Below are 23,563 nucleotides of genomic sequence, written 5' to 3' on the forward strand. Positions count from 1 at the left end.
GAAAAGGTTGCAAGATGCAAAGGGAGCCTGGACTGAAGAACTTCCACAAGTACTATGGGCTTATCGGACTACACCTCAGTTTGCCATAGGGGAAACACCCTTCCGACTTGATTATAGAGTAGAAGCCATGATATCAGTTGAAATCAATGAGCAAAGTCCAAGGGTGAGCTTCTACGATGAGGTGGGAAACATATAGGGGCATAAAGAAGAATTTGAGCTACTCCTTGAGGTCCGAGAACAAGCCCACATAAGAGAGGCATCGTTGAAATAGAGGATGACAAATAGATATAATAAAAAGGTCATCCGAAGAAGTTTCACCCCAGACGACCTGATTTTGATTAGAAGCGACATTGGAGTCAACAAATCTGGGGATGGAAAGCTCGCCGCCAATTGGAAAAGACCATACAAAATTAGTGAAATCTTAGGAAAAGGCTACTATAAGGTGACCGACTTAAACGGCACCGAGCTACCTAGGTCATGGCATGCTTGTAATATGAAAAGGTACTATTGTTAAGAGCAAACTCCACTCCCTGATGTACTCTTTTCCCAACTTCATGGTTTTTTCCCCAAGAAAGGATTTTTCTGAAGGGGGATTTTTAACGAGGCATCAAAGTGGGGCTAAGGGGCAACAAATTATTAAAACCCTCAGTAGCAAAAAGTACCTTTGCAAATAAATAAAGATCTTTTTCTCATATCTCTTTATAAATTCCTTTTTTCGTTATTCTCACTCTTCCTATGAAACGGGCCGACTTAAGCTCGACAAAATGTGAAAATCCCTTGAACCGACCTAGATGGTCGTCAGGATAAAATGACGAGGTACAAGTCAGTGTAAAGAGGTTATAAAAGTAGATCATGAAAAAACTCAGAAAATTAGCCGACTTACAAGTCGAAAAAACCGAGAAAAAAAAGGAAATGCATCGCAAAAATAACCTAAGTTACAGAAACTCAATAAAACAAAAATTAAGTACGACGAATGCCAAAAAGAGATAAGAAAATCTATCAAAAATCAAAGGCAGAGGCTGTCCCAAGTCTTTGAGCAAATTCAAAATAGCTTAGACAAAAGACAGCCAGCCAAGATAAAAGATTTTCAAAAAAGCAAGAAAGATCAAAAGGGTTTTCCAAAAAACCTGAACAGAAAGCATGCACGCAAAGATATCCTAAAACCCTTATCCAAAAAAGGGTATTTTTAAATATTTTGTTTACGGCCATAAAGGGCTAGGAAATGTTAAGTACCAACCACCACAATGAAACAAATATAAAATTGTTTAAAAAATAGGGGACCCACAGGCCGGGTCCCCATATAGCCATAATCAGTTAAGAGGAAGGAAGATCACCACCGCCAGGACAAGGGCCATCACCACCAGGAAGATCCACAGGGCGAGAAGCCGGAGCAGCACCAGGGAAGGACAGAGCAGGTTGATCAAGACCCTGAGAAGGAACCCCTGAAAAACTCGGAACATCCTCTGGTCATGGAGGATATTCTATTATTCTCTGTCCCCGAGTTTTCAGGTCAGAATCCATCTCAGGTCGGGGAGGATAAACAATGGCCCCATCAACCACGATCTTGTCGGGGTCCAGTGGAGAAAGATCCAGGTCGGGAGCAATAACCCCGACCTGTTCCTTGAAGATCCTCCATGCCTCCTCGGAACCTTCAGCTACAGAGTCCTCCAGCTCCTGGAAGACCTCCCGACATCCCGCCAACTCCTTCTTTAAGTCCAAATTCTCCCCAAAAAGCCTAATGTAGTTCTGCTCCGCCTTCTCCTTCAGACCCTCCGCCATGGCGCACTGGCCCATCAACCTCTTTTCCCTCTTCTGGAGACGATCCTTCTCCTTCTTCAACTCAGCGACCTCCTCCTTAAGCCTCTTCTCTTCTTCTTGATATAAGAAAATTCTCCCCTCTAGCTTCTCAACCTTTTGGGAAGAACCCAAAGAGCTGAGGGGTGTCTTTTTAAAAATATCAAGAAGTTTGGTGCATACTCCATCCGCACGGACGCTCCCCTGGACCAAAATGTTAAGATGGTTTCGAACGGAAGCATCATCCATACTTATTCGAGTTTGAGGATAGACATGATTCCGAACAAATTGAGGCCCATTAAATTTAGCCTCACCATCAAAAGAAGAGCCAGACTCTGAAGTCTTGCGCTTCTTTTTTTCTGGTTCAGGGAAAGATAGGGGCGGAGGAGAAGGAAGAGAAGAAGCAGAAGAGGATATCACAATAGGTCGGGAGGGGGTCCCCAAGTTGTGAGGAGGAGGAGGAGGAAGAGTGCCAGTAGTCCTGGCAGCACTCACTCTGGCAAAAGATCTCATCTTGGCATCTTGGACCCTCTGATAGGAGGAGCTGGAATTCTTCTTCACCATTTCTACAAAAACCATAAAGTAATAAAAGAATCAGCCTACAAGTCGGAGATAACAGCTCAAAAAGAAATCAAGTCGGAAGTAGTAAAATCAAGTCGGGAAACAATAGAAAAGCAACAATAAAGCTACCTAATTGAGTCTGTACAAAGGTCGGAGACCCCTGAAGAAACTTTTTTGTATCAAGATAAGGGGCTCTTCCCCAAACTTCTCGGAAGAACCCCACAATAGCCTCCTCTACCTCGTCCAAATCATCCATGTTATATTTCTCTGCAGGAGAGGCCTCTAACCAGTACACGGAAAAATGGGGAGAAGAATTTTCATCCAAGAAAAAGGGTGGTGACCCTCCACGGCTTGAACTTTAAAAAAGAAATTTTTGAAGTCATGAAAAGATTCATCAAAAAGAGTAAAAACTCTCTGACCTTGAATGGCCCGGAAAGATACCCACTGCTATTTATTATTTTGCCCACTGAAGGGCTTGATCATGTGAAAAAGAAAGAAGAAAATCTTCAAAGAAGTCGAAAAATCTAAGGCGCGGCTAATGAATTGGTAAATTTTCATGAAACCCCAAGAGTTGGGGTAAAGCTGAGTAGGGGCAACACGGCAATGAGATAAAACAGCTATCTCAAAGTCGGAAAAAGGAAGAAAAGCACCCAGGCGGGTATAAAGGCTATCGTACATAAAAAAGAAATGGGGGTCTGTATCAGAAGCCCTCCCAAAATAGACTCGGTCTTCTGGACTTGGGGCAATCAATTCATATTTTGGCTCATCCTCATCAAAAGCACAGATCCTATGATGAGTACGTAGGTCAGTATGGTAGTCGGTATCTACCAGGGTGCTCTCCCCAAGAACGGTGCCATCCACCCACAGTGAAAGAGACTCTAAAGAAGACATCTTTTTCTAAAAGGGCCATGAATCCTACAAAGAAAAAAGGGAAAAGAATCAAAAACAGGGTCTCTAACGGGCCTAAAGTAAGTTTCTCAATCAAATAGAGTCACTAGGCCTACAGTCAATGCTCCTCTAAACGAAAAACATGCAAATAAAAGCATTTGTAAAAGAGGAGAACGCCCAGGAACTGACCTTTTGCTTGCGAAGAAGATAGATGCGATGAACAGCCAAAGCACTCGAAGAAGGAAGGAGTTTTTCTTTCGAACAGAGGGTGCAAGTGAGAAAGTTTTCAAAAACGAAACAGGGAAATAGAGGGAAAAGTATTTATAAACACGCTAGGGGCATAATAGTAAAATGATGAAATAATTTAAGAGATGCGCCGTTACCAATGTAACTGCTCCCCGCGTGTAAATGCTAAACCCCTGAAGAGACGCGACGGTTGAGGAATTTTGAATCACGTCGGTTCTTGAAAAATCACGTCAGTCCCTCACTAAGTCGGCTACAAGCCCGAGTTAAATACTTGAGCCCAACTCATAAATAAAAGGGCTTGGACTCTAGTAGGGGCACTGTTCATACCCTGGCCCAACACTAAGGCCTAGGACCAAATAAGATAAAAAGGCCCAATCCATAGATTGGGCTCCCCACGTAACCGACCTCCTCATAAGAGGTCGGATTAGACAGAAGCTCCACCCTAAGGAAGTCGGGATCGAGGATTAGCTGGCAGATAACACTCATTCAAATAAATAATTGCCCCTAAAATCTCTCAACCCACTTCCAGGAGCCATATCTCAACTTCCCTAAGATAAAGGGACGGTTATCCTCCTTAAAAGGTGGAACTACTCGAATGGTGGTTATCGGTTCACCACTATAAATACACTGACATCCCTTAGGTATCTCTAAGTTCCAATATTAACTAAACTTGCTTAGACCCTAGCTGACTTAGGCATCGGAGTGTCTTTGCAGGTACCACCCCCCGTTCTCTCGCGTGCACATAAGTCGGACGGAGGCTCCCAGACGCGAATCTAGTCAAAGGGATCCCTCCTTCAGACGATTGGGCCAACCCAACGAGTCCAACCCACTAATCTCCGGTTACCCATCGTAACAAGTATCAAATATATTGATATAATACATTCTGATCAGTATGGATACTTCTCTTTTTCTAATCACTTTTAAAAAAATATCTTCTATTTAATTAATGTAAATTAATATTTAATAATTATAATACTGTTAATTCACAACAAGAAAGTATCAGAATAGTGATCGATTTTAGCAACCGAAAAAACTGGTTGCTAACAGCGACCGATATAGAATTTCTAGAAACAAAAAAATATTGGTCGCTAAATCGATTGCTAAATTACATTCAGCGATCGATTTTAGTGACCAACAACATCGGTCACTACTAGCAACCGAATTAGCGACCGATAAGATTTTAATACAACCAGAATAAAGCTGATCACTAAAATCGGTCACTATTTTTCATTTAGCGACCGAATTAGCAACCAAAATAGAAAGTAATGTCTTTGGGACTGTTCGGTCACATAATCGGTCACTATTTTTTATTTTAGCGACTGATTTTGCAACTGATAGTGAAAGGGTGAACAAGTGTATGGTCGCTAATTCGGTTGCTAACGTACTGGTCGCTAAATTGGTTGCTAATAAGTTAGCGACTGATTTTAGTGACTAATAGAATCAGTCACTAATAGCCATCGAATTAGCGACCGATTAGTTTTATACAACTAGAATAAAAATGGTTGCTAAAATCGGTCGCTATTTTTTAATTTAGCGATCGAATTAGCAACCAAAACAAAGAAAGGAATGTTCTTGGGACTCTTAGTCACAAAATCGGTCGCTATTTTTTAATTTAGCGACCGATTTTGCAACCGATCAATAGGTAAATAGAATGAAACTTGGTTAGTTGCTAATTCAGTCGCTAAAGTTATGGTCACTGAATCTGTTGCTAATTTTTAAGTTAGCGACCGATTTTATAAACTAATCGATCACAAAATTGGTCGCTAATTTAAAAAAAATATTATCTTAGTTAACCTCACTAACCCTAACTCACCCACACTCTCCTCTTCTCCAATCAGATACCATTCTCATCTTCTCCGAGTGCCATTGTTGCCTTCTTCGCCGCCGTCTTCTGTGTCTCGCCGCCGTCTCCTGAGGTCCCATTAATGTCATCTTCTTCGGTCTCGGCACCGTCTTCTGAGGTCTCGTCACTGTCTTCTTCTGCAATCTCGGCGCCGTCTTTTGTCTTCTGATATCTCGGTGCCGTCTTCGTCGTCTTCAAACAGGTAACCTCCTAATCGTCATCTTCAAGCAGATAACCTCCTAATCACCGATTCTGATCCATTCTATTAGGTTTAGTTTTTTTCTCCTTGGTTAGGGGTTTTAGCGATGTGGTTCATTGAATTTTCTTGTTGATCCGTTGCTTTCTCTGCCTTGATTCTTTTTTTTTGTTTGATGGTTTATCAGTGACTAAGAAAAGGGGGTTGAATCTTAGCCCCTTTTTCACTTAGTAACTCTTGCTGTCCTTTAGAACACTTGAGGAGATATTTCTTGTTTTTGTCTCGTGCCTAGTCAAGAGACTTTTTCGATTTGTCTCGTGACCAGTCAGGAGATAATTTTTAGTTTTGCCTCCTATGCAGCAGAAACAGAAATAGAGTAGAAGAGAGAGAGAATCACACCAAGATATATCCTGGTTCAATTGCTAAGTGCAATGCAGCCTACATCCAGTCTCCATCACAACAATGATGGAATTTCACTATAATCATCTTTGATTACAAACAACAATTCTCCCTAGGAACTACCCTTCCTATCCGGGACAAGTCCAGAATCTAATCCCCAATCCTGAACTTGACTTGGTCACTGCCAAGCTTTCAACTGCTAAGTGCTAACCCAACTTGCAAGGAGATTCTCACAGAATCATGAAACACAACACAGATGTACAAAGGACTTCTAAGGACATCTATGGCTTTTTCTTTTAATTTTGTGCACTCTACCTTTTCCGCTCTGCGGCTTTTTCTTACAAACCTCACTGTTGGCCTTTTTCCATGAGACTCAAGACAGATAAAATTAAATAGAAAATTACAAAACAGAAAATATTGAAGGAGAAGAACTTCTGTTAGCTTAGGTAGCTATAGAAACACTGTGCTTTCACTCTTTTCCTTACTTCAAGCCCCGACTGTTCTCCCTTATTTATAGAAGGGGAAGCCTCCACAGTTGAAACTGTTGAACCAAGCTAAACTTCTTCTTCTTCAAACCAGAACCAGTTCGGCCAGAGAGAGAGGAGAGGAAACTGAATGTAAAACCCAACATGCAATTACCTCTGTGTTTTCCTTTTGCACCAATCTTCACCAATCCAGGCCATCCATCTTGACTTGCACTCCAAGAAAGATCCCTAACCCTTGATGCGTTCTTGATGCATGACAACTCCTCCTGCTCTACTTTTGCTTCCTCCTTCACGTAGCCTCCTTAGCTACCTTCTGTGATGGGTGAACACAAAGCAGAGACGAGCCATGCCTCTGAGATCTTCTTCCTCTGATCGAGATCATCTTCTTCCATTTTTGGTATGGAGAGCATGAGCTTACTTCACCAAATCTTACCCCTTTTTGGTGAAGATCTCAGCCACAACATACTTTTTGTTTTCTTTTTCTTGTCATTATTACAATGGTCTTTAGCTTGCTTCTAGCTTCTTCTTCATTACTCTGATAGCTTGCAAAAGCTTCCATGCTTTCTCTGTGAAGTGACCGAATGAAGAAGAGAGATGAGAGAGAAGAGAGAGAAATTTGAAAAGCTTTGAATTAGGAAAGAGAATGAAATCAATTAAGTTTGTTTCTTCCCTTTGCTGAGTAGCGTGTACCATTAAGGCATCAATCAAATCAATTGTCATTTCTCTCTCATAGTTCCAATGCATTTAATGTTAGTTGAATTAAATTTAGAATCCATCAAATGAGAAGAAGTGAGTGACCGAACTAAGCATGCAAAGCTTTCTTCCATCTCTCTTTGGTTTCGAATCAAGCAAGTTGGTTTCAAACCAAAAAATGTTTTGGGCTAATGGTAATAATTGAAATTTGGCCCAATAAGTAAAGTAACAATTCAGCCACATCATGTAACATTTGGATAACCAATGCTGAATATTGGGCTTGCTATTTGGCCCAGTAGCAAATTCTGCATAATAAAATTATTAATTAGTAAATATAATATGAAGATCAAATTAATAATTTTGTAATTAATTATATTAATAATGTTTAGTCATTACTAATATTAATTTAGAGTTTTCTAAACTCATCAATCTCCCCCTTGATGACAAACATTATTAAAAAATTGAAATGGAAAGAAATCAAAGTTTAGAGTACTCCTTTTGAATATTATGATTCCTTCCCCTTCCAAATTGTTACATGGCTCCCTCTTAATATGTGCCTTTTTACCAAGGGAAGCTTTACCTGTAACAAATATTATCAAGCCTAAGGCAACTATGTTATTCAACATATGTATTCTTGAGATGTTGAATGGCTTGATTTATGAGCAGAAATGGCATGATAAACACAACTTGACTTGTTATCATAAAAATGACTTTCTGCTCAATCCACAAAAAATGTTTTGAGTACAGAGTACATAAAGAGTAAAACACTTGATAATTTCCAAAAATCTGCTTGTCAAGATATTTGATTAAAAGAACAACATTTTCCAGCCAATGTATCAGAGCAAAATAATTATCAGTTTTATAGCTGGGAAAACATCTTTAATTCAGCATTCATTCACCTATCAGAGTATATATAAAAAAATTAGTTCCTAAGATCAGTAATCATTTCAACTAAAACAGAGCATGATGCATCAACTCAGCTGAACATAAGGGGATTTATCACAGCAACCAAATTAACAACACAGATAAAAAACATCTAAGTTCTAAAAACCAGCGATCAAAACATATCATCAGTTTGTGCACAGGGGTGATCATGAATCACCAAAAGATTTCAGCCACTGTTTCTTTCAACTTTTCAATTTTTCTGCTTTTCCTTCCCCTTTTGTCATCAAGGGGGACCTACAAAAAAATGGTATGCAAAATATCCAAAATATAACCAGCACCAAAATAACCAAGAGTTTAACAAAGTGTCACAGGTCTGAAGTATCCAAACAGCCTACAAAGTATCAAAATAAGCCAAACAGAGCCAGAAATCAACAAGAAACATAGTGATCAATCATCAGATAAATTGTACTCAGAGTCATCTGCATCATTATCATTGGCAGCACCGAATTCTTCTTCAAAATTCTGAAGCATCAGTCCCACTCTTTCTTGGCATTTTGTCCAAGCTTTTTCATTTTCGAATGCTAGCTTACGAGCGGCCTTGTATGATTGCACCATCAGATTGGACATATTAGAAAACTCAGTGAGGACTTCCTTGATTGATTCTGCCACCTTGGATGGCTCGGCTGGGCGACTCTCAAGATCACTGTCAGAAGGCATTGATCGTTTCCATTTAGTTCCTTTCATTGTACCTGAAACTCCTCCTCCCTTAATTGATGAAACTTTGTTCTCAACCTCTTCATTAGTTAGATCAACATTAAAGTGCTCAAAGATGCAGGTAAGAAATATGCCATAGGGAATGTTAGCCTTTTTGGTGCTTCTAACACAATCCCACATGTGCCTAACCATGAGATATGCAAAGGAAATAGGAGATGAAGTAATAACAGCAAAAAGCACAAGGGAATCAGAAACGGTTACTCTATTGTGTGAGCCACTCTGTGGAGCTAGTATGTGAGTAATGATCCTGTGCAGCAAAGCTCTTTCTGGACCAAGGGCTTTGTGGGTTGGGACCGTGCCATCCAATCCAGATAGGTTCTCACAGATTTGTTGCAGAGCAATCTGATAGGTGACTCTAACTTGGGAATCCCATTTTTCTGACATATAAGCTGCTGGCCCTTCATCAACATAGCCTAGGGCAGCGCTTATTGTTTCTCTGCTCAGAGTCACGTAAACCCGCTTCACATAGGAGTGAATTGCACCATTAATCAGCCTCATATTGGCATAAAATTCTCGAACCAAGGCTGGGTATACTGGTTTCTAGATTTTGAACAGGGGAGTCCACATCATATTCTCAAAAAGAGTGGTAAAGTTGATCCCTTTGGCAGCCAGAGAATCCAGGTTCACCAAGTATGAAGCACATAGATGACGTTTATTCAACATGTCTTTGTGGAACTCATAGGACGCACAAGAATTAAACCTCCTTGGATCAAAATGAGAATGGCTTTTGTTGTACTTGTTCTTGAAATCCAGGGATTCCAGATTCGGGGGCTCCCTAGTATCACGGAACGCGTAACCTTTTGCCTTGTAAGAACTGCGGCCAGGGGTTGCTTTCTTTGGTGGAGACTGAGGTAAGGACGTATGAAACTCATCGTCCTCTTCAACCATGGGTTCTTTCTTTTTTCTTGATGAAGTCTTCTGAGCAATGACCTTTCTGCGCATGGTTTCAATAGATTGAAAGGTAGGAGATGAAGAGGACGTAGAATGAATGTGTATATGAGTATGGGTTTGAGGGGTGGAAGATTTTTTAGAGAGAAGAATTCGTTCACTTTTCCTTGGAGCAGCTTTCTTTTTCATGATATTAAAATGGAGAAGTGGAGAGGGGAAGGTGAAGAGAGGCCGAAGAGTGTGGTGTGAGGAGGGAGGTTAGGAAAGCATTTAATGTTGAGTGGAGAGAGAATTGAGGGAGTTAATACTCATTAATGAGCGCGGTTATTAACCAAGGAAAGGTTTAAAAGTAAACTGAAATGTTAGCTCCTAGAATCAAGGGATGATGGAAGGATAAAGATTTGATTTGACAATCACTTCTTCCTACAAGATTTGAAATGATAACTTCCCAAATGTATTATTTAAAAAATGAGGAACTCAAAAATGGATCAAAGTAAGGTCAAAATGATTTGGTGGGGCCCAAGATAATTAATGTCAGCGCAGTCTCCCCCTGTACCATGGCCCGTTCAACACATCCTGAAATTTGTCTCCTGCTTTCCTACGAGATAAAACCAAACAGAATCAAAAAGTTCACAAATTTTCAACAGAACTTAATTCTATCATTCCCAAACTGTTTTTTAAAGTGCAGAATCTGTCTTCACATAGGGGTTTTGTAAAAATGTCAGTAAGTTGGTCTTCAGATTTTACAAATTGAATATCAATAGTACCCTTTTGCACATGTTCTCTAATAAAATGATATTTGATTTCAATGTGCTTAGTTCTTGAGTGCAGAACAGGGTTCTTAGAAATGTTTATAGCACTCATATTATCACAAAATAAGGGTATACTATTGATTTTTAATTTGTAATCTTCCAACTGAGTTTTTAACCAAATTAGTTGTGAACAACATGCAGATGCAGAAATATATTCAGTTTCGGCTGTGGATAGAGCTACTGTGGCTTGTTTTTTGCTTGACCACATGTTGAGTGAGCTTCCAAGAAAGCAACACATGCCGGATGTGCTCCTTCTATCCACCCTATCTCCCGCATAGTCTGCATCACAAAATCCCACTGCACAAAAATCATCAGATTTTGGATACCATAAGCCATAATCACTAGTTCCCTTAATGTATCTAATGATGCGTTTAATAGCCGAAAGATGGGATTCTTTTGGGTGAGATTGAAATCTTGAACATACACCCACACTTTGAACAATACCCGGTCTAGAGGAGGTAAGGTACATAAGAGATCCTATCATTCCTCTATATCGTGTTTCATCCACATCTTTGCCATCATCATCCTTTTCAAGTTTAGTGTTTGGATGCATTGCTGTTCCCATTGGTTTGGAATTTTCTAGGCCAAATTTCTTGATTAGTTCTTTTGCGTACTTTCCTTGGTGAATGAAAGTATCACTAGGAGTTTGTTTAATTTGGAGGCCAAGAAAGAATGTTAGCTCTCCTATTAAACTCATTTCAAACTCACTAATCATGAGTTTTCCAAACTCTTCACACAAGAATTCATTGGCCGATCCAAACACAATGTCATCCACATAAACTTGAACTAGGAGAATATCATCATTAGATACTTTAATAAATAAAGTAGTGTTGGTGGTACCCCTTTGAAATTGATTTTCCAACAAGAAGGTACTAAGCCTTTCATACCAAGCTCTTGGAGCTTGTCTAAGGCCACAAAGAGCCTTTGAGAGTTTGAAAATATGGTTTGGAAATTCTTTATCTTCAAAACCGGGGAGTTGTGCCACAAATACTTCTCTATCAATAAAGCCATTAAGGAAAGCACATTTGACATCCATTTGATACATTTTAAAACCCTTATGGGCAGCATAGGCAAGAAGTAACCTAATTGCTTCCATTCTTGCTACCGGAGCAAAAGACTCATCAAAATCTATACCCTCTTCTTGATCATAACCTTGGACCACTAATATAGCCTTGTTACGAACAACTTTTCCATCCTCACCTAATTTATTTTTGAAAACCCACTTAGTACTCGTTACTTTCTTACCATCCGGATGAAGTACTAGTGTCCAAACCTCATTCTTGTCAAATTGAGCAAGCTATTCTTGTATGGCTTTGACCCATGATGGATCTTCAAGAGCTTGTTTTACATTGTTGGGCTCCATTTGTGACAAGTGGGCAAAATTGCTTGGTTCGGATTGCTTTTTGGTTGAGGATCTTGTTGTTACACCTTGAGAGGGATCACCAATGATAAAGTCATGAGGGTAACCCCTCATAGAATTCCATTCTCTTGGCATCTGGAGTGATGTTGAGCTTTGATGAGTTTCAGTGGGTTGTTCTGTTTTAGATTCTCTTGATGGATCAGGAGACAAAATGGACTGACAGATTCTTCATTTTGAGCAGACTTGGGATTTTCTTCACTGGTTTCCTTGTTGATAGCATCTTCATAATCTGTATCATCTTCTATCACAGCATTGGGAATTAAGTTAGAATCACAAAAAGAAACATGTATGGATTCCTCTATAGTCCTATGTTCTTTGAGGTAAATTCTATAGGCCTTGCTAGTGGTGGAGTATCCAACAAACATCCCCTCATAGGATTTTGGATCAAATTTACCAAGGTTTTCTTTATTGTTAAGTACAAAGCATTTGCATCCAAAAATATGGAAATACTTAAGATTAGGAGGGGTTCCTTTCCATAGCTCATAAGGAGTTTTCTTCAACCCTTTTTCTAATAATGGTCCTATTCAAAATGTAACAAGCTGTATTTACAGCTTCAGCCCATAGAAATTTTGGAATCTCATTTTCACATAGCATGGCCCTAGTCATCTCTTGAAGGCTTCTATTCCTTCTCTCAACCACCCCATTTTGTTGAGGGGTTCTAGGGCATGAAAAGTTATGAGCAATTCCAAAATCATCACAGAATTTTTCAAAGTCTTGGTTTTCAAATTCTTTTCTGTGATCATTTCTCAAATGGGAAATTTTTAAATCATTTTCATTCTGAATTTTTTTGTAAAGGGTTGAGAAAGCATGGAAAGCATCATTTTTATGAGCAAGAAAAAGTACCCAACCGAATCTAGAGTAATCATCCACCACCACTAGACCATAGTGTTTACCTCCTAAACTTTGAGTTCTTGTTGGACCACAAAGATCAATGTGTAACATCTCTAATGGCCTTTTGGTTGAAATTCCATCTTTATGTTTAAAGGAGGATTTTACTTGTTTGCCTACTTGGCAAGCATCACAAGTAAGATCCTTATCGAATTTGATATTTGGAATTCCTCTAACCAAATTTTTCTTGACTAGCTTAGAAATTTGGTAAATGCTAGCATGACCCAATTTTCTATGCCATAGCCATTTTTCAGATTCAAGAGAAGTAAAACATGTCACTTTTTTATCTTTCAAGTCCTCAAGAGTCAATCCATACACATTATTGCACCTCTTAGGTTCAAACAAAATATCCCCAGATTTTTCACAAATAACTAAGCACACAAACTTTCTAAAAATAACTTCATATCCTAGATCACACAATTGGCTTACACTAAGTAAATTGTGTTTCAAACCATTTACAAGAAGAATATCATTTATACAAGATGAGAAACTTTTACCAACTTTTCCAATGGCCACTATTTTTTCTTTTCCATCATCACCGAAAGTAACAAACCCTCCATCATACTCATCAAGATTTATGAAGAAGGTTGTCTTTCAGGTCATATGCCTAGAGCATCCGCTGTCCATGTATCACATATTATTTTTCCGCTTGGATGCTAGACATACCTACAAAATAAGCTCAAGTGACCTTAGGTATCCAAATCTTCTTGGATCCTTTCACGTTAAACCATCTCCTATGTCCCAATCCATTATAATAAAAAATAACTTTGTAAACTTTGTCACCAATCATTCTTTCACCAAAGAAGCATTGAATGGGAAAGTGACCATTTCGGTTACCATAGTCTACAAAATCTTGGAGTTGCTGTTTTGTTAAAGCTTGTTGGATTTTGAAACCTTGTATCATTAGAAGATGAAGCAATATTTTCAAAATAAGGTTTCTCAACAGATTTGAAGAAGCCCAAACCAGCTTTATCATAAAGAGGTTTTTGACTAGCCAAGATTTGATTTAGATTTTCAGAACTTTGAGTGAACTTGGCAAAGTCTTCTTTAAGCTTATTGACCTTTTTAAGCAACTCTTCATTTCTTTTAAAACAGTCTACATATGCAATAACAGAATGATCACTTTCATAGCTTTTAAGTTGGGCTTTCATCTGCTTGTTTTCTTCAACAAGTTCAACAGCAGCTTCAGCCTCCCTTAATTTATCTTTGAGAAAACCATTTTCTGCTCTAAGAATGGTGATTTGTTGTTCAAGTTCTTGGTTATCAAGCAAGAAGCATTTAATTTTTTCAGAAAGGTGGTCTATCATAAGATGAAGAGCTTCAGTGTCAGGGTTATGAATGACTACCTGTTCAACGTGGTCTGCCATAAGACATGGTTGAGACTTGGTTTCAGATTCTTCATCATCTTCTGAATCGTTTTCCAGGTCCTCCCAAGAGGCCATCAGACCTTTCTTCTTTCCCTTCTTTGGCTTCTCCTCTTTCTTCAACTTAGGGCAATCTGATTTGAAATGCCCAGTTTCTTTGCAGTTGTAACATATCACCTTGCTGAGATCTTTCCTTTGTTTCCTAGAGCTGCTTCCCTTGTTTCTCTCCTTGAACTTCACAATTTTTCCTGAATTTTTTGGCAAACAACGCAAATTCATTTTCAAAGGAATTATCACTGGATTCATCATCCAGGGGGTTAGTAACAGATGTAAAAGCAATTTCTTTCTTTTTTGAATCCTTTTTCAAATAAGTGTTTTCGAAAGGAAGTAAGTTTCCTCTCAAGTCATCATATGTCATGGAATCTAGACCACTACTCTCAGATATGATTAATGCTTTTGTTTCCCACACTTTAGTAAGACATCTTAGAACTCTCCTCACAAGCACAGAATAAGGATACGTAATTCCCATAGCATCCAAGCCAAATTTGATAATGTTGAATCTTTCAAACATTTCATCTATTGATTCTCCTTCCTTCATTGCGAACATCTCATATTCTCTGTTCAACATGTCTATCCTGGTTTTCTTTACTAAGGTGGTTCCTTCATGAGTGATTTGAAGTTTGTCCCATATTTCCTTTGCCGTTGTGCATCGTGATACCCGTCGGTATTCCTCGAAGCTGATAGCGCAGTTGAGCAAGTTGACAGCTTTGGCATTGAGCTCCACCTTCTTTCTGTCTTCTTTGGTCCAGCTTGCTTCTGGTTTAAGAGAGATCACTCCTTCAGCACTTGTGGTGGTTGGAAATTGAGGACCCTCCAAGATAATCTTCCAAAGTCTGTAGTCCACTGCTTGTACAAAGATCTTCATTCTTTCCTTCCAATAGGTATAGTTTTTCCATTGAAAAGAGGAGGTTTGTTGCTTGACTGTCCTTCTGTCAGGTTGTAAGACACCAGGTTTGAGCCACTGTTTTTTGCCATCTGGATCTTTTCTCCAAGCTGCAAAGCTTGATCTCTTTGAGACCAAGCTCTGATACCAATTGATGGTTTATCGGTGGCTAAGAGAAAGGGTGGTTGAATCTTAGCCCCTTTTTCACTTAGTAACTTTTTCTGTCCTTTAGAACACTTGAGGAGATATTTCTTGTTTTTGTCTCGTGCCTAGTCAAGAGACTTTTTTGATTTGTCTCATGACCAGTCAGGAGATAATTTTCAGTTTTGTCTCCTATGCAGCAGAAATAGAAATGGAGTAGAAGAGAGAGAGAATCACACCAAGATATATCCTAATTCAGCTGCTAAGTGCAATGTAGCCTACATCCAGTCTCCATCACAACAATAATGGAATTTCACTATAATCATCTTTGATTACAAACACCAATTCTCCTTAGGAACTACCCTTCCTATCCGGGACAAGTCCAGAATCTAATCCCCAATCCTGAACTTGACTTGGTCACTGCCAAGCTTTCAATTGCTAAGTGCTAACCCAACTTGTAAGGGAATTCCCACAGTATCATGAAACACAACACAGATGTACAAAGGACCTCTAAGGACATCTATGGATTTTTCTTTTAATTTTGTGCACTCTGCGTTTTTTCGCTCTATGGCTTTTTCTTACAAACTTCACTGTTTGCCTTTTTCCATGAGACTCAAGACAGACAAAATTAAACAAAAAATTACAAAACAGAAAACATTGAAGGAGAAGAACTTCTGTTAGCTTAGGTAGCTATAGAAACACTGTGCTTTCACTCTTTTCCTTGCTTCAAGCCCTGGCTGTTCTCCCTTATTTATAGAAGGGGAAGCCTCCACGATTGAAACTGTTGGACCAAGCTAAACTTCTTCTTCTTCAAACCAGAACCGGTTCGGCCAGAGAGAGAGAGAGGAGAGAAAACTGAATGTAAAACCCAACATGCAATTACCTCTGTATTTTCCTTTTGCACCAATCTTCACCAATCTGTGCCATCCATATTGACTTGCACTCCAAGAAGGATCCCTAGCCCTTGATGCGTTTTTGATGCATGACAGCTCCTCCTGCTCTACTTTTGCTTCCTCCTTCATGTAGCCTCCTTAGCTACCTTCTGTGATAGGTGAACACAAAGCAAAGACGAGCCATGCCTCTGAGATCTTCTTCCTCTGACCGAGATCATCTTCTTCTATTTTTGGTATGGAGAGCATGAGCTTACTTCACCAAATCTTATCCCTTTTTGGTGAAGATCTCAGCTACAGCATACTTTTTATTTTCTTTTTCTTGCCATCATTACAATGGTCTTTAGCTTGCTTCTATCTTCTTCTTCATTACTCTGATAGCTTGCAAAAGCTTCCATGCTTTCTCTGTGAAGTGACCGAATGAAGAAGAGGGTTGAGAGAGAAGAGATAGAAATGTGAAAAGCTTTGAATTAGGAAAGAGAATGAAATTAATTAAGTTTGTTTCTTCTCTTTTGCTGAGTAGCGTGTACCATTAAGGCAGCAATCAAGGTTACGAGAACCGGACCGGTCAATAAACCGGTGAGGTCACTGGTTTAATGGTTCACTGGTTCGACTGGGGTTCAACCGGTTTAATTAAATATTAAATAAAATTATTAAAAAACCTATATATAATTTTGAATATATAAATTCAATAATTTTTAACTTAATAAAATTTAAAATTTCACAATTTTACTTCATAAATTATCCAAAATTCATAACAAAAAAACAACCATTTCTCCAAGGCATGACCCAAATTGCTTTCATTTACACAACAACATTCAACAATCATATCAATCAAAATCAAAATCAAAGTTTTATTACTCAACAAGAAGCATAGTTCACTTGAGCTGCAATTATTCATAACTAAATATGCATTAACAAACATGTTGAATAATGTGAAGAGGATCAAGAAAGGGTTAGAGAGAACAAGGTCAGCTATTATTAGAATTAGACCAATGATTGATGTTCCAACTTGCACCCAGGTCAAATTCTGAATTTTGTATAATCATATGAAATGTGCATGCCTTGTGATGTCACTAGAGGCCATAAATATTTGATGTTCTGCATGTGAGTAGCTAATTAGGAAAGAAGTGGGGGTAATCTCATATGATGGATGCATAATTCCTCAAATAAGTGAGTTCCACATGGCTGCTTGATCCATCAGCCTCAAAGATCTGATCAATTGACACAATATTGATAAGTGAGTGGTGCAACAATTCAGTTTTAGGAAAAAAGCATAGTTGAATAAAATTCAGCTCAGACTTACAGCAACACCCAAGTTCCATCGAGAAGCGCGGGTTCCTCAACAAACAATAACCTCAGGAAAAAATCATGAATAGAAAATCAGATTCCAATATAAACAATATTTTCCCTCAAATCCAGCAACCCATAATCAACAAAACACCATCAATAACTCAAATCCAGCAACCAGAATCAACAAAGCAGACAAATCAGCAGAATCAACTCAGAATAAAAAAATTTCAGCATCAATAATAAACAATGCAGTGAGAAAGGACGTTGAGCTCTGACCCTCAAACAGAGAGAAAACTCCAAGAGAGAGACGGACACCAAAAAATCGAGCAGCGACGATGATGGAGCAGTCCTTCGCGACGGCGATGCCAACAGCTCAGACTCAACGTCGAGGAGAAGTGAAAGTGACGGTAATAGAGGTTGACCTTGAAGAGAGCGACAGAGAGAGGTCTCCGAAGAGACGATGAGCGGCCGACGGCGACAAGAAGAGTAACGATCCGAACAGACGACGACCGACTGACGGCGACAGGGAGAAGAACGATGAGAACAGTGCGACGGTGGGATAGTGATGGTGGCTGGGTTTAGGATTTTTCAGAGACGGAGAGAAAGGGGAGGGGAGGGGAGGGGTGGGGTGGGGTGAGAAGAGTGCGACGGTGGAAGAGGGATCGCGGCTGGGTTTAGGGTTTCTCAGAGAGGGAGAGAAGGGGGAGGGGTGGGGGTGGGGGTGGGCTAGGTTGGGTATCTGGTGGGTTAGGTTTTATATATATATATAAACCGGTAACCCTGAAAAAACCCGGCCGGTTCCGACAGTTCACCGGTTAACCGTCGATTCGACCGGTTCTTAGCCCGATTTTTTGCTGAACGGTTTTATACTCCAACCGAACTGACTAAATGACCGGTTCCCGATTAATCCGGTTGAACCGGCTGGTCTGGTTCGGTTTTCAGAACACTGGCAGCAATCAAATCAATTGCCATTTCTCTCTCATGGATCCGATGCATTTAATGTTAGTTGAATTAAATTTGGAATACATCAATTGAGAAGAAGTGAGTGACCGAACTAAGCATGCAAAGCTTTCTTCCATCTCTCTTTGGTTTCGGATCAAGCAAGTTGGTTTCAAACCAAAAAATGTTTTGGGCTAATGGTAATTATTGAAATTTGGCCCAATAAGTAAAGTAGCAATTCAGCCACATCATTTAACATTTGGATAACCAATACTGAATATTGGGCTTGCTATTTGGCCCAACAGCAAATTTTGTATAACAAAATTATTAATTAGTAACTATAATATGAAGATCAAATTAATAATTTTATATTAATTATATTAATAATGTTTAGTCATCACTAATATTAATTTAGAGTTTCCAAACTTATAACTGTTGATTTTGGGAGATTAACTTGTTTTTTTATATGCTTTCTCTGTCCCCTCTCTCTCTCTCTCTCACAGATGTTCTTAATCGATTATTGATTGGAAATTTGACTTTAGGAAGCACTGGAAGGCAAAATCATCATCAAAACGCAGTCTTCAATTTTCCACTATGGAGTTCGCCTTACTCTCAAAGGATCCGTCAACATGCAGGTTCACCCTTCTCTTTTGCTACACCAAAAATACGCAAACTTTATACTTAGTATTTTATTGAAGCTTTAATTTATGATTTTGTTGGCCTTATTCTTGTGTATGGTGAAGGTTTGGGGAGGATCAACTGGGGTTGTTGAGTTATTCTATGGAGTTATTAAGCCAATCCCTATTTTGTAAGTTTGCTTCTTGTTCTCGTACTGTGTAATTTGACAAGCAAAGTGTGAATTTTATTGATGTTTTTGATTTTCTTTAGCTTTTAAAGTGTGACAAATAGTGTTATTGATTTCTTGCTTCCTTATCTAAACAAAATAATAAATTGTAAATGATTTCTACCTTATTCATTTTTGCATATATGATCTTTCTTGATGAGCCAACCGTAATGCATAACCTTGTGATTATAGATTTGCAGATCAGTCTGCTTATTTGGAATTTGATTCAGTTTCTATGTAACTATGATTAATTATTGGAATAAGTTTTTACATAAACTAGGGATTGACATTTCAAAAATAAAGAGTAGCAACATTGACTTCTTAAAAACTTTCACTGAAGTAAATAGGAAACTCTCTCCAGGTTAGAAGATAATTTTGATTTTAAAATTTGGAGATTACATTAATTTGCATATGAAAATTTCATTAACTAAATTGTTTGTTTTCCTAAGAATAACATTGTAATAAACTAATATAATTCAAGTACTAACAGTTGAATTAATGAAGACATGCATTTAGTGAGCCACCACGAGACCAAAGATGGAACAATAAGTTTCATAAAGTGGGAATTTTATGTGTTAGGAAAGGTATACATAGCTTCAAAAAGTTTCATCTGATCCATTTTATTTAATAGAGGAGACATTGAATTCAAAGCCAAAGAGAGTTGTAAATTGGAGTTACAACAGATTTCTGTTGCAGGTACTGGTGGAGTGCTTGCATTTCATATTCTCTTCCAAATCCACTATGCTTATACCCTCCATAAGGAATGTCACTCCTAAATATGAAATAGCAGTTGATCCAAACAATGCCTGCACGAATGGACCTGGACACTGTGTTTGCAATATCCAAATTCTTTGTCACAATTCCTGCTGCTAGCCCATACTTGGTGTTATTAGCCCTCATAATTGCCTCTTCAATAGTCCTGTTTCAATTTTCCATCCATTATTGTAATAGTAATAGTGTACAAAGAAAACATAAAGCAGTAACTTGTGTAACTTACTTGAATTTCATTAGTGACATCACAGGGCCAAATATTTCATCTTGTACTATAAGCATGTCCTCCTGAAAATGGTTGTTTAAGAATAAAAGAGAAATATTTGACAACGTGATGATCAGTTGTCTTGTTTTCCTAAAGAAGGTTGATTCAAATATTTGACAACATGATGGTTGTTCTCACTGATCAACTGAACGTTTTTGCTGTGCTCTTCATTCGGAGACTAAAAATCAGAGGAAATCAAAGTCATAAAGAGATACATAATAAATATGGCAAGAAGATTTCCCTTCTGCAAGAATCTGCTTCCAATCTTGTTGCTTATTGGCATAGAGTGCAATGATATGGGGTTACTCACTTTGTTCAAAGCAGCCACCAATAAAGGCATGAGCAACCATGTGTTTGTTGCATATGCTTATGCTATTGCTACTATTGTTCTTATTCCTGCACCTTTCATCTCCAAAAGGTTAGAACTTATTAAATTGTTCTTGTTCCAAATTGATCATATGGTTAATTATTATGCTCTCACATCAACATGATATAATATATCTATCTTCATGTTTTGTTCATTTCTGTTTGCAGATCAAGAGTGGTTCCTCCACTCGGTTTCTCCATACTTTTCAAAATTGGCCTTCTTGGGATCATAGGGTAATAAAGGCACTCTAGCTTGATTACTTTAAAGTATGATCAAAGTAATTGTTATGCCCTGTTGGTATTAGAATATTGGATTTGGATCTTTAATTTTAAATTGCTGGTTGCACTTTAGAAAGTAAAATGCATAGTATTTAAAGTCATTAATTTTTCATCATAGATTAGATTTATTAAATTACAAATATATATGGAAAAAAATCAAATAAAAAAAAAAGAGCAGCATGTGTAAGAATGTTGTGTGCTGAATTTGTTGTTAATTTGCATTCGAACTGTATTAACTCTATTATGAATATTTCCTTCTTGCAGCCATTGATTTATTAGAGAGAATGAGGGAGGAAAGCAAAAAAGCATACCAATTTTTGACGTGGTGCCTTTGAAAGAGGCTCTAATTATACCAGAGTGTACAAGTTGAGATAGATACAGTTGCTTGGTCTAAGTAGATATTAAATAGAGAGCATAGTTATATTGTTCATGAATTATTTTTACCTTGTTTTAGTCTAGATTGTGGATCATAAAATTTGATATATTTAAGAATTTTCAATATTTTAAATTCTATATTCTATGTAGACATTGTTAATGGTTTGGTATTTATTTGAAAAATTAATCTATGCTTGATTCTTTTTAAATTTTGTGGAAATATAATTATTTATAAAAATTAAGTTTTAATAGTGGTAAATGTGAAATTAGTAAAAATTTATAATTATAAAATTAGGAACAACGACCGATTTAGTGACCAATTTATATTTAGTTCAGGAATTAGTGACCAATTTAGCGATCGATTTTAGATTTTTAAATCAGGCATTGGCGACTGATTTAGTGACCGAAAAGTTGGTCACCATTTAGCGACTGATTTACTCAGCGACCGATTTAGCAACGGAAAATTTGGTCACCATTTAGCGACCGATTATGTTAGCGACCGATACTCTTTGGTAAAGGTTTGGTAGCCTTGTTAGAAAATTAAGCGACCGAAGTTGGTCGCTATTTTCTAATTAGCGACCAAGGTTTTAGTGACCTCCAGAATCGGTTGCTAAATCGGTCGCTATTCCAGTAATTTCTTGTAGTGATTATTATCAATAATTTTTTTAATAATTATAATTCATATCTTTTTTATATTAACACATAATTTTAGTAATTAAATATCTATTCTCATTAATGATTAATTATTTTCACACAAATATATAAAATAAGTTTTTAGTATATACTTTTAATGATTAAATCCTGACTAAAACATATATTTTAATAATTATTATGATTCTTTTTTATATTTATGTGAATTAATAATTCTAATCATTCTAATATAGACAATATTTTAAAAAAAATTATGTATTAAATAATTAGAATCGTTAACATTTAAATAAAAAAGAAGGAATAATTATATATGTGGTGTAATTTAAATATAACAATATTAATTAGAAAAGAATTAATTATCCATAATGATATTTAATTTATTATTCTATTAAAAAATCAATCACATATAAATTGAATATATAATGAACTAAAGATTTTATTTATAAAAAGAATTAATTACAAAAGTAACTAAAATATAATGAGGTATTAATATCAAAAATAGAGAATTTAATAAGTAAAAATTGAGAAAAAAAACTTAATAATATGTAATACATATTGGTATAAATATTTGAATAAATTATTTCTATAAATTTATTTAAAGAAAAAATCAATCACACTAATTAAAAAATTACAATAAAGTCAATTGGCCTTTTTTTTTTAAAAAAAAAAAGAAGGAACTAAAAATTTAAACGATATACAATAAAAATTAATTAAGGAATATAAGATTAGAGGTGAAACATCATATGTGACACATGATGATGTGTGTCTAATTTTTAAAATAGTTGATTTTAAAATGAATATTGATGGATAAATATAGATGAAAGAAAAAGAAATGAAGGTAAAATAGTGTTACGAAAATTTGAATAAAAAAGAAAAACATTTATAATAATGAAGAAATAGAAACAAAAAAGTCAACATAAATGAAATCAATTAGTAATTATTTAGGAATTTGATGTTAGTTGAGATAATATGTGAAAAGTGAATATATAAAGTAATTAAGAAAAATTAACTGAAGTATTACAAATTAAATTTTTATGTTGTTAAAATTGAATTATATAATATATAGGTTAAGGTGTTGGCTAAATAAATATTAATTGAGTAGCATTTTGCTTTTTAAAATTAATTATTGAGAAGAAGGTGATAAGGACATAGGCGAGAAACAAAAGAAGACAAAACGGAAATAAAAAGATAGAAATGAATTTTTTTATTAGACCTCTAAATAATATGTTCTTAGCAATTTAAATTATCGAAAGGATGTTTTTACTAGATTTTTAAAGAATCTATCTTTGATAATCTAAATCAAAGGACAAAATTGAAAGAACTAACACTAAGAATTATTTTAGGTTGAATTTTTTATTTTTTTCTGTAACAACCAAAGTAATTTACTCACCTCACTTGAATACATATAGAAAAACGTGTATAATAGTATCTATAAAATTTATTCATCAAAAGCTACTTAAAATATCTTACAATTTTTTTTGGGTAGATTACAAACTTTGTTTAAATAGATCCTTAATTGATCAATCTAAAATGGGCCAAATCTTCCTAGCATAAAACAATAAAATCTGAAATTAAATAAAAGATATGATTTTAAAATTGACTCTAACTAAATTTTTGAGTTAAATATAAAATCCTAAAAATATGATAATCAATTTAAATTAGATTTAATC

The 23,563-nt window shown here is 36.8% G+C and overlaps 2 protein-coding genes and 1 pseudogene across 6 annotated transcripts; 1 reads left to right on the forward strand and 2 right to left on the reverse strand.

Moving 5' to 3' along the window:
* Positions 1-10,282: 10,282 nt before the first annotated feature.
* On the reverse strand, positions 10,283-11,017 carry LOC148550739 (secreted RxLR effector protein 161 pseudogene; annotated as a pseudogene).
* Positions 11,018-18,772: 7,755 nt separating this feature from the next.
* LOC107610151 (WAT1-related protein At3g28050) lies at positions 18,773-21,433 on the forward strand. Of its 5 annotated transcripts, XM_088493808.1 has the most exons (6): positions 18,773-18,977; positions 19,086-19,150; positions 19,677-19,770; positions 19,883-20,640; positions 20,757-20,822; positions 21,132-21,433. In XM_088493808.1, exons 4-6 carry the CDS (start codon positions 20,447-20,449, stop codon positions 21,136-21,138), a joined length of 267 nt encoding a protein of 88 aa, XP_088349934.1. In that variant the 5' UTR covers positions 18,773-18,977; positions 19,086-19,150; positions 19,677-19,770; positions 19,883-20,446; the 3' UTR covers positions 21,139-21,433. The 5 variants fall into 5 exon arrangements, with proteins under 5 accessions (XP_088349934.1, XP_088349933.1, XP_088349932.1 ...); XM_088493807.1 differs by lacking the exon at positions 19,677-19,770 and having other exon boundaries at positions 19,870-20,640; XM_088493806.1 differs by lacking the exon at positions 19,677-19,770.
* LOC148550740 (aldehyde dehydrogenase 1-like) lies at positions 19,832-20,239 on the reverse strand. Its single transcript, XM_088493810.1, has 2 exons — positions 20,184-20,239; positions 19,832-20,105 (listed from the first exon to the last, which is right to left on the reverse strand). The coding sequence occupies exons 1-2, from the start codon at positions 20,237-20,239 to the stop codon at positions 19,832-19,834; spliced, it is 330 nt and encodes a 109-aa protein (XP_088349936.1).
* Positions 21,434-23,563: the final 2,130 nt, after the last annotated feature.

This window comes from Arachis ipaensis, chromosome B7 (assembly GCF_059453495.1).
Source record: "Arachis ipaensis isolate K30076 ecotype BB chromosome B7, ASM5945349v1, whole genome shotgun sequence".
Lineage (NCBI taxonomy): Eukaryota > Viridiplantae > Streptophyta > Magnoliopsida > Fabales > Fabaceae > Arachis > Arachis ipaensis.

Excerpts from the sequence above, each read along its gene's own strand:
- LOC148550740 (XM_088493810.1), bottom strand. The coding sequence starts at position 20,239 with ATGCTTATAGTACAAGATGAAATATTTGGCCCTGTGATGTCACTAATG. Across the intron at positions 20,106-20,183 it reads ATGTCACTAATGAAATTCAA|GACTATTGAAGAGGCAATTA; the intron begins GTAAGTTACACA and ends AAATTGAAACAG.
- LOC107610151 (XM_088493808.1), top strand. The coding sequence starts at position 20,447 with ATGGCAAGAAGATTTCCCTTCTGCAAGAATCTGCTTCCAATCTTGTTG. Across the intron at positions 20,641-20,756 it reads GCACCTTTCATCTCCAAAAG|ATCAAGAGTGGTTCCTCCAC; the intron begins GTTAGAACTTAT and ends TTCTGTTTGCAG.